The 19,379-nt window shown below is 41.4% G+C and overlaps 1 protein-coding gene across 3 annotated transcripts in view; it reads right to left on the minus strand.

Moving 5' to 3' along the window:
- Window positions 1–19,379, minus strand: part of HGF (hepatocyte growth factor) — a 299,651-nt gene that overhangs the window by 137,812 nt on the left and 142,460 nt on the right. For all 3 annotated transcript variants that reach the window (XM_069228683.1, XM_069228684.1, XM_069228682.1), the window contains exons 6-7: window positions 9,449–9,569; window positions 7,504–7,622 (exon numbers count right to left, since the gene is read on the minus strand). In XM_069228683.1, the coding sequence (XP_069084784.1) occupies window positions 7,504–7,622; window positions 9,449–9,569 (240 nt within the window). The remainder of the gene's footprint in view (window positions 1–7,503; window positions 7,623–9,448; window positions 9,570–19,379) is intronic.

Here is a 19,379-nt window from a genome sequence, read left to right on the forward strand (position 1 = left end):
CAAATGCAGCATTGAAGAATATAGTGGTATAGGTTAGAGTAGTGCATATTAGAGAGCAGTGGTGCAGAGGGAAGTGGTGCAGGGTAGAGTGACAAAGAGTACAGTGGTGTAGAATACAGTGGCGTAGAGTGCAGTGGTGCAGAATAGAGTAGTATAGCTAGAGTAGAGTGACAGTGTACAGCGACCTAAAGCAGGACAGAGTAGAGTGGCATAGGTTGCAGTATTGTAGATCATTGCATAGTATAGTTGCGTGGAGTGGAGTTGGGTAGAGTGTAGTGGCATAGAGTGGAGTGCTGAAGAGTGCAGTGGCATAGAGTGCAGCAGTAGTGAAGAGTAGAGTGTCATAGAGGGCAGTGGTGTAGAGTGGTGAAAATACATTCACATGGAGTGGAATAGAAAGTAGTGGCATAGACTACAGTGTAATAGAAATTCGGTTTCAGGTTGGCAGAGGTATGCACCCTGTCCAAACAGGAACCATATTCGTAGTCAGGGTAAGTCAGATACACATCATAAATTAACCTGTGCTCACCCTTTGGTAGCTTGGCTCAGAACAGCCGGGCTGAACTTAAGAGGTAATGTGTAAAGTATTTGTGCAACACTTCTAACAGTAAAATAGTGAAAACACAACACAAACAGACACCCCACCGTGTTAGAATAATAGAGCTCAATTTTATGACCAAAACAAGACCAGAAATACATGAGCGGCACAGTTCTGGTGTGAGAGGGCCCATTTGTGGTCTCAAAGAGCTCTGAAGCTGATTTCATGAGCCAAGAAAACACTTCCAAGTCCACAGGACTGGAGAGATGCTTATTGGTGGATCAGGAGTTGGTTGAACATGGGCCCAGGAGCTGTAGCAGGTGAGTTGGAAGTCTTTGTGTCCCTGAGACTTCAGAAAAGAGGAGCCAAGTCAGCAAGCCCTTGGAGTCCCTTTGGTTCTGGGATGTAGAAATGCAGGTCCAGTCCTTCTCACTCCCAGGCAAGAGGGCAGCAAGCAACAGGCCAGCTCAGAAAAGCAGGAATCCAGCAGAGTAGCAGGGCAGCAGAGTGGCAGTCCTTGCAGCATTAAAGCCATCCTTCTTCCTGGCAGAGTATTCACAGTCCTAGAAGTGTACTGAGTTGATGGTGTTAGCGGTCCAGTGCTCATACCCAGTTGTGCCTTGAAGTGGGTGAGACTTCAAAGAAATGTGTTTTAAGGTCACAGAGGTCCTTCCTTCCTGCCCTGGCTTGAGACGCACTACAGGGGAGATACAGGACATTCCCATTCAGGTATGTGTCATCCCCACCCTTCCATCCTGCCTAGGGTGGCCCATCAGCCTGTGATTGGCCCATCATTCACACTTAAGCTCCCTTTCTGTGTGACTGTCTAGCCCAGCTGTCATCTCACCCCAAATGGGTTTTGGCAACAGGCAGTAGGCACCAAATGGCTAAAGTAAATAAAAACCAGCTTTCTAAAAGTGGCATTTTTAGAACTGCAATTTAAAATCTGACTTTACCATAATTTGTGATTTTGAATTGTGAGTTTAGAGTCACCAAACTTGAGAAACATATCTCTTCTGTACTGGAAAGTATACTTATATAACAGAGTTATATGCCAGCTCTTGGTGTGGTTTCCCCTTTCTTTTTACTTTTGATCCTGCACTGAATCTAATTTTTGCTGGCCTCAGGGCTCTGGGCACTTTACAACTGCTGACCAGTGCTAAAGTGCAAGTGCTGTCTGTCTAAATTGTATTGGCAGTTGGTTCTCTCCATGATTGGCATATTTGATTTACTAGTAAGTCCCTAGTATTGTGCACCAGGTGTGCCCAGGGCTTGTAAATCAAATGCTACTAGTCGTCCAGCAGCACTGATTGTGCCATCCACATGCGTAGCCCAGTAAACATATCTCAGATCTGCCACTGCAGTGTCTGTGTGTGTGCAGTTTTAACTATCATTTCAGGCCCAAATCTTCCCTTTTACTACCTCTATCTCAGCCCTAACATAGGCCGAAGGTAGCCCCATGTGCAGGGTACAGTGTATTTAAAAGGTAGGACATGTCTGATAGTGAAATACTGCTAAATTCATTTTTCACTATTGCAAAGCCTATCTCTCCCATAGGGTAACATGGGGATTACCTTGAAATATTGATATATGTAATTTCCCATTGGGAGCAGATAGAGTGCTGGAGTTTGGTGTCTCTGAACACACAATTTAAAAATACAACTTTTGGTGAAGTTGGTTTTTGAATTGTAAGTTTGGAATTGCCACTTTCTGTGCGTCCGCCTGTCTGTGGAATTCACATATGGGTCAGGATGACAGTTGGGCTATTTGTGAATTCACTCTAGACAGCCACACAAAGGGAGCTGTGGTGTGTGCTGCATTTCCTGATGGGTCTTCCTGAGTTAAAGTGGTGGGAAGAGCTGACACTTGCATCTGAATAGGGCTGTGCTTGTCCTCCCACAAAGCTATCTCCATCTCCCTGGAGTGTGTCTGGGGCCAGGTCAGGGAAATGCAGGGTATTGTGCACTACAAAGACTTCTCTTTGAAGTTTGCCATCTTCAAAGACAGAAATGGGTATAAGAACCAGACCTCTGACATGACAAAGTTAGAAAACATCTTGACTGAGGACATTCTACAAGGAAGAGCTAGATGCTGTAGGAGGGACTGCCACTCTGCCTGTTGCTTTGTTGTGCTGGCCTGTTGCTTGCTGCTTCTGTCCTGGGAGTAAAAGGACTGGACTTTGCGTTCTACATCCTGCTTTCAAAGTTTCTCCAAGGGCTTGAACTGAGCTTGCCTCCTTTTAGGAAGGCTCGTGGGCATCAAATACCTCCATTGCCCATGCCAGGGATCTTCTGCTGAGAGCCCTGACTTGCCAAGTGGTGCCAACTTCAGTCCCTGGGCCCTCTGAAGTATAAGCTGGTGACCTGAAGGAGAAAATCCGCACACCAGAATTGATGCAGCGCCTCTCTCACTGTTGAAAAATCAATGCAATGCCTGCAGAATAAATGCAGAGCCTGTTTCACCGCAGTTCTCCTCTTCACAGTGTGTCTAGATTCTCCATGCATCGTCCCTCGGCATCAATTTCTCATCAACCCCATATTGCAGTAAGGAACCCTGGCGTGACCAGAAATCAATGCATCATCTTTCCTGGGAGGAAAGAATCAACGCATCAACTCTCCTGCCAGTAAGGAATCAACACATCACCTCACCTGAGAGGAAAGAATTGACTCAGTGTTGTTGTTTTAGTCTTGTTTTACTCGGATAAATATGGCTATTGTTCTAAACTGGTGTGGAGTACTTTTGTGGTGTTTTCACTGTGTTACTCTGTGTATAAATACTTTTCACATTGCCTCTGAGATAAGCCTGACTACTTGAGCCAAGCTACCAAGAGGGTAAGCAGGTGTTAACTTAGCTGTGTGACTCCTTTACCCTGACTAGAGTGAGGGTCCCTACTTGGACAGGGTGCAAACCACTACTAACTAAAAACCTAATTTCTAACAAAAATAATTTAAGAGTTATTCCATGCCAAGAAAAAAAACTAAAAGCACATGTACTACCTTTTAAATACACTGCACCCTGCCCTTTGGGTTGTGCAGGGCTTACCTTAGGGGGAACTTATATGTATATAGAGGGAAGGTTTGACCCTGGCAAAAGGGTTATTTTGCCAGGTTGACATGGCAGTGTAAAACTGCACACACAGGGTCTGCAATGGCAGGCTTGAGACAAGGTTAGAGGGCTACTTAAGTGGGTGGCACAACCTGTGCTGCAGCTCCACAAGTAGCATTTAATTTACATGCTCTGGGCAAATGCAGTGCACTTTACTAGGGACATATAACTAAATCAAATATTGCCAACTGGGGTTAAGCCAATGTTATCAGGATTTAGGGGAGACAGAACAAGCACTTTAGCACCTTCTCACCCAATGGGAACTCCTCACCATGCAAGACACTATCTCCACCATGAACTCCTTACACTCTGGGTCACCCACCGACCTTTGCCCCAACCACGTGTTCATTCTCAGAAGCAAGACAATTGGTGACAAGCTCAGGAAGGTCCTGAATACCTCCATCACTGTGGCCTCCTTCCCGGAGGTCTGGAAGCACATTGAAGTGAGTCCCCTCCTGAAAAAACATCTGCCAACCTTCTGGACTATGGGAAAGCAGCAACCCTTATCCTGGATCTATCCTGCACGTTTGACACTGTCTCCCACCACATCCTGGTGGTGGCTCACCACTCCCACAAGTATGTGAGTGGGAAGAGCAGTCAATGCCTTCTACAGGTGGAGAAGGGGTTACAAAGTGAGATTCAAGATGATAGAAAAAACAGATCTAAACAGTATGATTATGCATTTCTGTATTTTTTTTTTTAGAACTTTACTGACAATTGTGTAAAGAAAACAAATTCTGTGCACAGAAACCAGAAAGTGAAGTCACTTTCTGTGCCTGAAATACAACCCAAAATGCTTTGGGCTTCTTAATGGCAGATGCTAGTATTCTCTTGATACTGACTAAGAGGCTAAGGTTATGCTTAGGGCTGTGTCAGGGTGGCTCACGAGTGGCTTAATCCCCAGACATTTGAAAATGATTTTCTCCCATAAAGGAGCTGAGGTTGCCAGCAAGATGAACAAATGCAAGTGCTCTACACCCAACTCTCCCACTGGTCTAAACTCAGGCAGCTCATTGAATAACTCAGTGGGCTGTGGTCTCAACAGCTGATTTTCCAATGCACCAGGAGAAAAGTAAAAGCCCCTCCAAAATAAAAAGTATACCAAAATCTAATCACAACAAGAAGCTAATACCGATATGGTAAAGAACATGGTGACTGCAGGATAGTTCATCAGTGGCAGGTTAGGGACAAAATCCACAATAAACTGGTAATCCAGTAAAAGTTCATGGAAGTTCCTAGTATTGTCAAAGCAGCTGAAGAAAATAGTGGTTCAAGTAGGAGGTCAAAATGGTTCCTTTATTTTTATCTTTGGATCTTCATGTCGTGGAAACACGTAAAAAGGTATGTGCCCTGGGGTTCAATCACACTGTAACCAGCACTAGTCAACTGCATCGAGGAGTAGTAAGTAGTCTTTCCCACACAGAGAAGGTGACTTCTCCTCAATCACCAGAGATCAGTTCAGATAATAAAACATAGAAGTGGATAGATCACCTATTGTGGATTCACTTCTTCTAGAGTGCATGGAAAAACGGTCAAAGTCATTGGTAGCAAACTTGTGGAGCTATGAGCATTATAAACATACTTTTCAACTGATTACAGTGTGCCATTTGAGTGCGTGATCGGTAAGTCCTTAGTTGGCGCTGCAGCTTGAAATAGCTTGCCTCCACTGGGTCTCTCTGGTCTCAGATGAGGAGGCCAGGTCCGAGGAGGCCTTTCATTCCGCCAAGCATTTCCTTATTGGGCTGGAGCCCTTAGAGGCCAGTTTTGAAACCCCAAGGCCGCTACTGGTGCCTCTGTCACTTTCCCCAGCTCCCCGAGATCACTGCAGCAGGTACAGGGAAGCTATAAGAGAGAGAGAATGGGAGGGATGATTGAATGGAGGAGGAAGGCAAAGAGAAAGCAATCAGAGAGATTGAAGATACAGAGGAGAGAAGGAGAGTGAGAAAATAGATGGAGGGAAAGAGAGAGATGCTGGGAGATGAAGGGAGAGAGGCCCTCTTGAGTATTTGTGCTAGGGCCGCTTTTGTTTTCTCAGTCTGTCCCTTGAGGTGGCAGATTACCACAGACAGAGAATGGGCTGTGGGGCACGGTGTTCTTTGCATTGTTTTTAGAGCAGTGAAAAACAAACATTTGTGTTTCTTACTTTTCTGGCATCAGAGCAGTTAAAAAACAGCGTTCGATACCAGTATTCTAAAAAAATGCTTTCAAAGGACGCCATGCATAACAAATACTTTATGTAGTTTGATGTAAGTCACTCTCATCTTGTTTTGCAGTTTAGAATACATAGTAATAGGCATATGGATTTCGCTCTACCATTCATATTCCTTGCAGCTGAATTTTTAGAAATAATGCCCTATGGCTGCAAGCCCGAGTCCAAAGCTTTTTATGAGTGTGTGCCAAGCTCATTAGTAAGTGTCTCTAGACAGAAAATCCCTAATCCTATTTCAGTTTATCAATATCACAGTCATGATCTGCGGCCAGGTCATGATGGGCTCCACTGCTCTCGCGGAGAGCCGACTACTTGCTTTCATGAGCCGGCAGAGTGCAAAGTCAATGTATTTAATCAGATATTTATGTAAAAAATACACTACGTTTAAGGCCAGGAGTGAATATGTTTTAAGGTCAGAATGGGTAGTGAAAGTTACAAAACTAGTAATGGACATAAGGAAAGTGATTTTCTACAGAGGGGCAACACGATGAAATCCATGATGAAAAAGAAACGTTTAAGGTCCCTTTTGAACTAGTGACATATAGGGGCATATTTAGCATCATTTTTTTTTTTTACGCTATTATGGGCCAACAAGGCCAGAATCGCTCTGCCAAGTTTACAAAGTTTGTAACTCTTTGTGCTACATTTTGCGCGCACCAGGTATAATGTATGCAAAGAGGTTGTTTTCCAGTTGGGGGGGGGGAAATGGCACAAAGAAATCTAAGAGATTTCTTTGCGTCATTTTTTTCAACACTTTTAATGCCTGCTCAGATCAGGCGTTAAAATGAGGCACACCATTTACAATGGGCCGCAATGTACTTTGCAGGATTAGCCTAAAAATGTTTTACACTAATCCTGAAAAGCTCCGAACTAGTGTAAAAAATGTTGACACTAGTTTCCCTAACTACCGCCATGGTGCACCACATCTTGGTGCAGTGCCACATTCCTTAAATCAGGCCCATAGTTTCTTCCAGATGCCTCAGTGTAGAATATGAACATTTGTTCACACAGAAATGCCCCTGCAAGCTGTAGAGGGGAATTCACGAACGTTTTCTAGGAATAATGCTTGAAATATGCCGCTTTAACCTTTATGTCCTTAGATATTCAGCAATTTACTTTAAATGAAGAAGGCAATCTCTGGAAACACATTCCTGATTAGGCTGTTAAATTGATCTGCTTTTCTAGCCAAACTTATGTTCTCAAATTGACTCGAATAAAAGGAGTCCATTGATCCTATTCGAGATGCCAGAATCATGGACACACACCTCTGTGAAAGTAACAAATGAACATTGTAAAACAGCCAAGAACAAAAAGTAATATAATAAGAGGCTGTCAAAAATGACCAAGGTGGATGGTTTGTGCGACTGCACAATGAGAAAGAAACTTTTTCCCCTTATGGTGTCTAGGGTGTTTCATCACATAAGTGCAACCAGTTTCCACTTTCACTAGTCACAAAAAGAATCCCGAAGCATTATCTTCAGTGGAATGTCGGCATCTGCCATTTGCATCGATACCATCACTTTTTGATGCTAGATAAGTAACTATAATTTCATACCACAGTTACGGACTTCTCCGAGGCGACAGTCCACTTTCAATAAGAATCAAGACTTGGCAACAGGATCAGGAACCGATGCATTTTCTTTCAACTCACCGCAAGGTTTAATTGCACAGAACTCCCAGGGGATGTCGGGGTCAAGAGTGTAGCACCAAGGCCTAGACTTGCCATCAGGGTTGCGGCAGTAATTGTCATCCAGGCCCTTGTTAGGATATCTGCAATCCAGAGAGAGAACAGCGCGTTGAACAAATCTGCCTGGCAACCTCAAACACACATTCCCCTTCAAAGCAGTGCAATTAAGTAAGGTTTCTATAAACACAGAATGGCATGCCATGCTCATTAGTAAGGCTAGATATCTCAAGAGTAATGAAACTGGAACTCTAAAGAGCATTTTTTCTAAAGTCTTATTACTAATGATAGCTCTCTGTCCACAACCACGCTCGCAAGGTAATGGTCCTGTTTATGGACACGTATAAATGCCTTGCTGACAGAAAGCTTCTCTTTTTATTCGAAGAGTTTTTTTTTTTAATACTGTGAATTTTCATCCTTACTCTTTACATTTCATCATGTAAGGGTATATGTATTAGAACTAATGTGAATGTAAAAAAACACTTTAAAATTCTCAGATGGCAAAATGTATTTCTACACTCCACTTACACTCAAGGTTTGCAGAAAAAAAACTCCACCTCTGTTTAGCAACATGAATGGCATAATAGTTTACCACCTTTTTGCCCCCAAACAAGAGAAGTCATGTATGTTTACATGGTAAGCCGTACTTCTCCCGCGTTATTTGTAAAAGACCTAAATGTGAATGGTCTCAATATGCTTGTAATCACCATAGATCAAAGTCGAATGATGTCTCTCTCCATATATGAATTTACACATTTTTTTTTAACTGGTAGAAGGTGACTCACTCATACCTGGAGGCAAGTTGATCCGCGTTTTGCATGCCACAACTGAAAATTACTTACATTTGGCAATTTTTACCTTGTCAAACTACCACTGTCCTTCAGCACACCAATCTCAATTGTTAGCTTGGACGGTACAAGAGTATTTGCTCCCTCCAGTGGGTGGGACATCTCATATGTAAAATCTTTATCACAGTTAGTCAACCCTGACAGCCATATATAGCTAGAGTAAACCACTCAAGATGTAAGATGTGTGTTGTCTCCTTAACAACAGGGTCACGCTCTGTCTGCATATTATTGCGTTTTTTCAATAACTCAGTATTTTTTGAGGTGGATATTAGTCCTGAAGAAGGTGCTACAGACAATGGCTGAGATAACATTATCTTCGTCCTCTTCAATATGTGTTGATATTCTAATGCAAAGCCAACAATTTTCTATAATTTGGGTTTAGTTATCCATTGCAAGGCTGTGATCATGAATATATCCTAAAGTCACAAGTATTCCCATGCATATAATATCTTTATCATTTATCACAGAATTATGGATTGTTATAAGGCTTTCTAATGGAGCCATAGCCATGTCAGAATTAGATCGGCATTGTTTAAATTAAGGTCAAGAAAGATGTGATGCATAAACTACTTTTTTCACTTCAATGTAAATCCCGTTCTTCCTTCTTTAAAGACAACATTTATAGTTTTTGCTTTCTGTTTTAGTGTCCTTTCTCTTTACCAAAGTCCAGCTGCTTTGTCTCTAGGTGTTTATTCTAACACAGGTGTTGGTGTCTTTAAATAATAAACATTATTCACAGTCACTAACAGAATTCACTTATGGAGTGCAGCTTGCCACTTTAAGGCAACTTTATTTAGTATACCAAGTCTAACAACTCAGGGCAATCCATATGACAATAATGCTGAAATTACACTTTCCTTATGTGTGATATTAGTGATTAAGAAATGTGAACATTGCACTACCTTTTGTGTTAAGAAGGTTCAACAATTAAACAAGCGTCCTATTCAATATTGAGAGAGCAACTCAGACAAAGTTTTACACATCAATCCATTATATAAATCCATGGACTCAAGATAATTTTCTAACCTGGAACACATGGTTTCAACAATTCTGAAATTCAATACCTCTCTGGTCGATATCTGTGCCTATGTGGCCGCTGAAGATCCCACCTCTGGCATTCCTTGCCCGACTCAGTTAAATCCATTGGTCCTCTGTAACTTTCCCCTTTGCAGGCTACACATTCCACTAAAGAAAAGCATTACAATGACTAGTGAGAAACTATTTTGAAAAAAATAAACAATTAAATGCACATAATGCCTATTGGACTTTGACAAGCTAACAATACCAATACCTAATAGGGAATACTTACAAAACTGAATATCGAAAATTGGCTCATCTATGCATATTCATGGGTGAGAGGTGTTTATGTCAAACTAGCTTGGTAATATTATATTAACAGAAAATGAATTGCTATTCACACAAAATCATTGACTTGAAGTTTGAATAGTCTTTATTTTATCTCAATAAATTCCAGACACACAATTTCAAAGTAACCTACTTCTAATGTAGTAGCAGGTGTAATATAATGTGGACGTTTTTCTGAATTTTCAGAGGCAATTTTTGACTTTTTATATTCACAAAATCACCTATTTGTATCCTTTTAATACTATCATAATATTTTGAATGAGGGAGGCAAAACGGATGTGATCCATGTGCCATTTGTAAAACTGCTGTAAATACATTGAGTTATATAAATATGTGAGAGGTAAATTCACCTATGTCCTCTGATGACCTTTAAATCATCCACATATAGATGTATTTTGATTAACTGCCAAATTCCAGTTGTTTCACTGGAACAATTACAAAATGAATGTTCTTATCACATCAACAGTGTCATCTTTAAATTAATTCAAGCTAATCTCATGTTGTAGGCTAAGATTATAGAAACTTTTTTCTAACCCTCACACTTGAATGCTTTTTATTGTTAGTTGTAACTTATGCCTGTATTAGTACTTAGTCCTTATTAACATTATAATGATATATTAAAGGTGAACTCATACATATTTTAATTCACACAGTTTTCCGTTTGCCATACTTTATGTGTTTTTAAATATTTCTTGATTAGTTTGGGACAAAGCAGGACAGTATATAGCATATGCGGTGGAACCAATATACTGTAAAGTGCCATTGTTTCTCTATTTGAAAGGGTGAAGCCTCACTTTCTCAACACTTCAGTGCAATAAACAGCACAATAGGTTGTATGTAGAATAAGGAAAAATGTCAGCTCGAATTTGGGAATTGGGCTCCTTTTTGGTCTTGCTCAGATATTACTGTTCATTAAACATGCTTTGCAATGCTTTTGTTCATAACAAACCTGTAGCCACAACTAGCCATGTTTTTTATTTGCAAAGTAATCACTTTGGCTGCACATATCTAAAACCCACTCTGAAACCTAAATTGCTCTCAGATTTTCAACAACTTGTCCACCACCTACCCAGGTTTTCCATTTATATGACCTGTGCACAGCAATGTTTTTCTAAATCACTTGAGACTATTTACACCTTTCTAGCTTTCTAGATGTGTGCATTGCCTCTTGTTTATGTTTTACCTACTAAATGTGCTAAATAAGAATCCCTTAAACTAAAGCTACAAATTTCCTCTTTCAAACAATCTAACATCCTATGCAATCCACCTTTTAACTTCTGTAAATTTAGATTCCTAACCACTTACCCAGCACTTTTTCCACACCTGAATCTCCATTAGTCTGCCTTTCAATAGAATATTAAATTCCTTGCATAGTGTGAAATTTAGCCAAATCATTTTGAATTTTTGTGAAATCCCAATATATTTCATTCTCCAACAGAGATAAAGGGGGTCATTCTGACCATGGCGGTAATTACCGCCATGGCGGAGGTCGGCGGTAGCACCGCCAACAGGCTGGCGGTGCACCGCTGGGCATTCTGACCGCGGCGGTTCAGCCGCGGCCAGAAACGGAAAGTCGGCGGTGTACCGCCGACTTTCCGCTGCCCGTCTGAATCTTCCATGGCGGCGGAGCGCGCTCCGCCGCCATGGGGATTCTGACACCCCCTACCGCCATCCTGTTCATGGCGGCTCTCCCGCCATGAACAGGATGGCGGTAGGGGGTGCCGCGGGGCCCCTGGGGGCCCCTGCCGTGCCCATGCCAATGGCATGGGCACGGCAGGGGCCCCCGTAAGAGGGCCCCAAAAAGTATTTCAGTGTCTGCCCAGCAGACACTGAAATACGCGACGGGTGCAACTGCACCCGTCGCACCTTCCCACTCCGCCGGCTCAATTCTGAGCCGGCATCCTAGTGGGAAGGTTGATTTGCCCTGGGCTGGCGGGCGGTCTTTTGGCGGCCGCCCGCCAGCCCAGGGCAAATGTCAGAATCACCGCCGCGGTCTTTCGACCGCGGTGCGGTGTTCTGACGGCGGTACCTTGGCGGACGGCCTCCGCCGTCCGCCAAGGTCAGAATGACCCCCAAAATCTCTTGGCATAACCCACTCAAAATCTAACTGGGGAATTTACAACTGAGGACTGAATGTCAATAGGTAGCACAACGTATCACTTTCCTCAATTGAGAAACATGATTCATAACATAATTTTAGACTGTACTCCAAAGTAGGGTGTGTTATCTAAATTTACCCTTGTTTTGACTCTTTAGCAGGCATGGGGGGGTTTGCAGATTTCTGCTATGCGGAACTCTGGTAAGTGCCGAACAAACTCTGCCACGCTATGCAGAGTTCCACAAGCGGTGGAGTATGGCTAAGGCACGCTGTTCAGACTGATTTTCATGGCAGAATTTTCTCTTCTGCTGTAAAATCAGTGCAAATGGCACCATGCTGAGCGTCAGAGGGCGCCAACTTCTTTTTGCTGCTCAAGTAGATTTACTACTTGAATGTAAGCTTCTTCAACGCGAGCGTCAGCTTTCTCATTGTGAACGGTCACGGCCTACCACGACCCGAGCATTCAGAAATCCTGCTTGCCAACTTAGCGATTTCATTCTCTCACCAGCCTAACATTTGGCAAGCAAGAGAAAAAAATATGCTCCGCATCACTTTGCGGGGTTTCTCGAACTCCGCATGGAGTGCAGAGTGGGGAAAACTCAGCGAACTCCAATGGCGGAGCGGAATTCTTTGCCCACCCCTTCTCTTTTGCAATATTATTTTTCATGGATAGATGCCAGATAACCCATTAAGCTAGTTGAAAGAGGCTGCCTCACCGGTATCATAACTGTGATTATCCCAGCATGGAACTGGAACCAACAAAAATGTATGCAACTATAATTAAGTGTTAGCTATCTAAGCAGGTTGTTAAAGTTATCTGCTTTTCTAACCAAATTCGTATACTCAAATTGACTCAAAAATGTGTCACTTGCTACTATGCTACTAGTTCAGATGCCAGACTCAAGGATCCACACCTCTGTGAAAGTAACAAACGAACACTGTAAAACAGGCAAGAACAAAAAGTAATATAAAAAAGGATTGTCCAAAATAACCAAGGTGTATGGATGTTGGGACTGGACAATGAGAAAGAAGCTTCTTCCCCTTTTTACAAAAAGAGTCATTGCATAACAGAGCCCAGGATGGAGATTGGGTTTTGAGATGTAGATGCAAATTGTACTTGGCCCTTTAATAGTAGGAAGGGGCACCTGAGACTGAGGAGCATGTCCAGGTGTAAAGAAAAGTAATTACACACCAGGATTGATATAAATGTAATCCGTCTGTCTTAAGAGAATTGAGTGCTCCATTCTCATTTAGTCTGTGTAAATAAACTGATGAAGATGGAATATCTTTTGGGAAACCCATTCAAACACATTAATATGGTATGCTTTGAGTTCACCCAAAAAATCTCTGAATCGCCATACAGCTGGCAAGAATATTAGTCCAGTGAAATTATTTTTGGGAATGCTGTTTGAGACAGTTTGTATTCAGAATGAATGAGAAAACCAGAGTAGAAAGAGCAATAGGAGTATGTGAGTTACTAATAAAGAATTAGCAAATTATATCTATCAAGATTGTTTATAGAGTACATAATTGTTTTAAAAATTTAAAATGATTACTTCATTAGAGATGAATAACCTAAATGTGTATGTACATTCCACAGTTAATCTGTATTCAACTGTAATTTAGTATAACATTATCTACACAGGAGGCAAGTACGCCTTGAAAGCAAATGAGAAAGCAAATTATTCATTGAGGGTCATTATTATTGGGTGAAACAACAGTAGAAAAATTATTGCTTTTGCGCATCAGACACTGGGGGTCAACATAAGACTAATAATATAAATTGTGGCACAAAGTGAGATTGGGAGCAGCCTTCCATACCCGCTGAGATAAAAAAAAAATAAATAGTCTTTTGTAGCCCACAAATGAGATCACCCAGAGCTCAGCAAGATGTATCAAAATGAACTGTACATGCCAAACTAAAAAAGGGGCATTTTTGAAATATTTAATTTCTTGAAAACGCTTTGAAAAGTGGTACACCAGCTTGGCCATTTCAGAGCAATAGATGCACAAACAGCAGAAAAGGGATGAAGTAGAGAAGTTTCATCCAACTTAATTAGTATGCAAGTAGTATGCAGCTGAAGACATAGAAATCATACAGTTCCAGCATCCTTCCACTGTTCCTATGATGAGATTAAAAATTAAACAAATGCAAGCTGGAAAAGTTTGATTTGCAGAGTTTACTGAATTGAAGTTAATCCACTCCACTTGAGGACCACCTGCATGTTATTAAATGGAGTCTCAAACATCCAAGAGTAACATAGGGTGCTGCAGCCCCCATGGCGCAGAGGGCCTCAAGCTCAGGGAGTCCCCTCAGCACAGTATTCTGGCCTGAGAGCTGTTGACTAAGTCCAGAGGGGGAGCCCTCCCAGCACTTTGCAGGGGGGCCCCCTGAAGTTTCATTATGCCACTGCTGGATAGCAGATTCCTGGGTGACATGCAGTCGGGACCTAATTTCTGTAGGTAACCGGTCCTTTGCTCCAGCAGACTATATGAATATTATAAAGTATTTTGACATTTATCCTGGATTCCACGGGATGCCAGTGGAAAGTTTTCTGGTCTGGCTTAGAATGGTCACATCTGCACAATGGTAATTATAAGCATATTAAGTTGCACTATTTTCCAGGTAGATTCTGGTTCACACATATCATAAAACCAACATAGTAAGTATCAGCTCTATTTGATAACTGATTCAGAGGAGCATAAGAACGTTCCAGGAGAGAGAAAGTTGGAAGTTAATTTCCCAACAACTGCCTTGCTGTGAGGGAAGAAAGAAGGACTGAATAAAATATTAAGTGAGTATTTTAAGCACTGTGAGGGGCTGGGAAGAGACCAAAGATGGGAGAACTGTTTCAAACAGCGTGAACAGCATCAAAGCCAAGTTCACTTCATCAATAATATCTGAACAATTGCAAAGTGGGATAGCTAAAGTGCCAAATCATAACTGATAGAGATATGCCTATGATTGTTCAGATAAGCTAGATAAAACACCAACATCTCTACCTTTCTCAAATCATCAGAAACCATGCAATCGATTTTTAGTTGAAAGAATGCTCGTTATCCAAACAAGCTAGTTTTAGGTCTTGGCATTGCACCATTTTGTAAATCTGGCACATCAAAAATGGAGTGATAGATAAAGTGTTGCAATTAAATGGAGTGTAAAGGTGCATTTCTCCTCCAGTATTATCTGACAAATGCAAACCTGTGGCTGCATGCCTTGTCTGAAAACCTTGGTAGAAGACAGGTTCTAGTGTTATTCTAGTTTTTTATTAATCAGCTGCAGTTGCTGCATCTCACACACAAGGAGGTCATCTCCTGCTGGTTTTATTCTTCATATTCTTTTGAAGTTTTTTTTTTTCATGTTGCTTGCATGAGTAGTTCACCAAGTGTGATTCGCAAAAAAAACGCAATTTGGTAATCGCTATTGCAAATCATGATACATCTGGCCCTTAGCTATCTATTTTGTCCAGTTAATCTGGGGCTTATTTTAGCTTGTATGGTTTCCGTGGAAATCCTCTGCACACTCCCCACCTTTTTTGGGTTATGGGAGGGTTGGGTCATTTCGCTCAGACACTGCCCCTTACTTATCAACCCTGTTCTGGAAGACATGTATTAGCCAAACCCTGCCTTTCGTGTTTGTCAGGCAAACTCCTTGAGTTATTGAGTCTGTGTGCTATGATTGTTTCCATTGTTCATCTTGCTTTTTTTTAAGAGACATAAAGGGCATTATTTGGATTTCAGTGGATGAGTTACTCTGTCACAATGGTGATGGATATTCTATCCGCCGAAATATAAATCTAATTATTTCCTATGTGATTTATATTTCATCAGATGGGATATCTATCACTGTTGTGACAGAGTAACCAGACTGTTGAAACCTAAGTCAGGCCGAAAGTCTTTAATTGCCACCCATGTGTGCTTTGACAACAATTGTTCTATTCTATCCATATTTGCAACCCCACCTTTTTTCAGAGATTCACTGCTTGTAGGGGAGAAATAATGATGACAAAATAAATGGTGTAAAAGCAAACAGAACAGATGATGGATGGAATGCTGAACAGTGCAAACATTCACCCCAGTCACAGATCTGAGTTTGAGCCATCATTTTTTTGCTCACCACCTCATCCCAGTTAGGAACCAACAAACCCATTGTGACTATGTGCTCCATGGGAACAATCCAGCCCAAATTGCCAAGCCAGGTCTTCCCTCGACTAGAAACAAGAATCCTAAAACTGGTTAAGAGTACCAGCCCTTCATCAGTCAGACTACCTTGAGTTCAGGAGCACAATGAGCACAGGAACTACACCTGGGCATACCTTTCCCACTTGGGGTGGCAAAAGCAAAAAGAACAGATGATGGATGGAATGTTGAATAATGTAAACTTTCACCCCCACTCACAGATCTGGGTTTAATCCAATGTTTTTTTGCTCACCACACCACCCCAATTTGGACCCATCCATATGCAAATCAGTCTTGACCTTGTTCCCCTTGGGAACAATCCAGCCCAAACTACCAGGTCAGGTCTTCCCTCCACCGGAAACAAGCAACCTAGGGCCACTTTCAAGGTATCACCCCTCAACAGTGAGACTAGCTTGAATGTAGTGGCACAATGAGCATATGACCCACATGAGTGCATACCATTCCCACTTATGGAGATAAAAGCAAAAAGAACAGATGATGGATGGAATACTGAATAAAGCAAACATTCAACCAACTCACAGATCTGGGTTTAATCTTTTGTTTTGTTGCTTACCATGTCACGTCCGTTTGGACCCAGCTATATGCAAATCAGTCTTGACCCTGCTCCCCATGGGAACAGTCCAACCCCAACTGCCAGGCCAAGTCTTACCTGGACCAGAGACAAGCATCCTGAGACCGTTTCAGGGTATCACTCCCCATCAGCCAGACTAGCTTGAATCCGGTGGCACTGTGAGCACAGTACCCACGTCTGGGCATAACCCTTCCCACTTAGGGCAACAAAAGCAAAAAGAACAGATGATGGACGGAATGCTGAGCAATGCAAACATTCACCACCAGTCACAGATCTGGGTTTAATCCATCTTTTTTTTTGCTCACCACACCAGTTTGGACCCAGCCATATGCAAATCAGTCTTGACCCTGCTCCCCATAGGAAGAGTCCACCCCCCAACTGCCAGATAAATAACAATGTAAAATATGTATGTTTATTAATCTATGTCCTAAAGATTTTCATGTATCAATATCTTGAAAGTTAAGGCAATAAACATTGGAAACTTTACATTATTAATTATCTATTGGAGAAACCTCATAATGTGTGTTGTAATGTAAACAACATGTCTGTAGACAATAGTATGGGTATAGGCCTGTCGTGACTTTTAGGACCTGTATCTTTGAAAAATGTTTTAACTTGTGGGTTTGTTTACTATGTAGGACGTGTGCATGTACTATGTTTGTGATGTGATTTCATGATAAACGATTTTTAGTTAGGGTGGTGAAAAAAACCTAGATAGCCTTTAATTGCTCTAATAGTTTCAGAATTATTTATGTATGTTTAGAATGAAACTAGGTCCTTCACGGAACACAATATATGTTTTGAAAAGTATTTTGTTGATTCAGTTTAAATATTGAAAGATCAAGAAACATATTGTTGTACGCTATTCTGTAGTTCATTGTTTAATCTGCTTTGGAAGCTGCAATACAGGATAAATATATGAATGTAGGAGTATTACCTATGTAAAATAATTGAGTTTGCAGGATCTTTTTCTTTTTGTCTTACAATCACCGGAGTAACCATGGTGGCTGCTGTGACAATATGTCCATTGCCAAACTTTAGGTTCACTACTGTCTTGGTGGAGTCGGCTATTACATCGCTTTCTTGGGTCAGGATGATAGAGTTCAATTTCCCTATAGGGGTCTATTTTATTGGTCTAATCTCCCAAGGGTTGGTCAATCCAGGTCATCGAAAGATCTGTCACTGAGGAAATACACCACACTTTGGTAACCTTGCTTCTTCGTGTTCTACTTTTGGGTCTCAATTACCTCAGCTCTTGTCAGATAGTGCTGGTCCTTAACCCTTTTGGTGACTGGTGAAACATACAAAGAGATATGTGCACTAGGTTACTCACTTTGTGTTACCTCTTCAGTACTTGCCACTGTCAGCACCATCTCATCCTCTTTCTCCATCTCCATCACTTTTTTTGCTAATTTCTCTCCAAGGTGCGGTTCACAGTTAGCCTCTCATTTTGAAGGCACACTTCATTTACCTCTTTGATCAGTCCCCAATTAACTGTATGTTTGTCTCATGGTTCATCTTGAGAACTTGGGAGTAACCCTACCCTGTTGTAGCAGGCTAGAATGATTAAACTGACACCATGGCTGGCATTCAAGCACCCCATGTGTGAGATCACATCAGATTCAAGCAGTGAGCAGTTGATCTGACTACATGAGGTTTGACTTGAGGGAGTAGCATAGCTGCCCGCCACTGGTGCTACATCACTTCCCTATCTATTTGGGTCATGGATAGTGTCAGATCATTATGTGTGTTGGGATTTGCATTTAACTCATATACTTTAATTTACCACACCAGCAGCAACATAACTCCAGATCGTAGTTTATTTCACTAATACTCCCCTGGTAGGATGTTTTTGGATTGCATCTCAAAGCACTGAGTTGGTGCTCTCCCCTTCCCAAGGATTCACATGCATAAATCCCTTTCACCCACTGTCTGTCTTGCTTTATATATTTAAATATATATTTAGACCTGTGGGCTGTCTGAAATGTCGAGACTGTAACCAGGTATAGTGTGAAAAATATTAATCAATAATAATGAATAATGTAATAATATTAAACATATGTTGGTTAACAGTAAATGTCAATATAAATAACATTTTTAGATAGCACAATGATAAATGTTAAATGTGTGTGCATATATGTCATTGATTAAACAGTATTAATATTAACCATTTTCTTCATTTAATGCATTATAATTCAATTTTATATTATTCATCCCTGAACCGTAAAAACCTCTTTATTACACCAAAATCCTACTCATTCCTCAACCCTAATAAGTCCTTTCTACTGCTAAACACTATTGATTCATACAATCTTAAAACTCCATATTGCCCTGAACCTCTGTGTATCCCTAAATACTTCTTACTACCATAAACACTACCCATCATGGAACCCTAAGACCACCTTAGTAGCCAGAAAAGCAACCCATCCAGAACCCTTACAGATCCTGTCTACATATAGCCACTACCTATCCCTAAACACTACAAAGTCCGTGAATACTAGAAACCTCTTACTACCTTTAAACATTACCCATCTCTGAACCCTCGGAACACTAAAACATTTTTACTACCCCCAAACAGTACTTATCACTAAAATCCTTTTAATAACCCTAAACACTACTCATCTCTGAACCCAACAAAAACATTGAACTTGTATTTGAGTCACTTTTTAAACTTTTTTCAGTCCACAAAGTGGAGCCATAGAACAACCCTCAAGGGGTCCCTGCACTCCATCTGAAGAGCACACAGCTCGGGATTCTTAAA

The sequence above is a fragment of the Pleurodeles waltl genome, chromosome 4_1 (assembly GCF_031143425.1).
Source record: "Pleurodeles waltl isolate 20211129_DDA chromosome 4_1, aPleWal1.hap1.20221129, whole genome shotgun sequence".
Taxonomy (NCBI): domain Eukaryota; kingdom Metazoa; phylum Chordata; class Amphibia; order Caudata; family Salamandridae; genus Pleurodeles; species Pleurodeles waltl.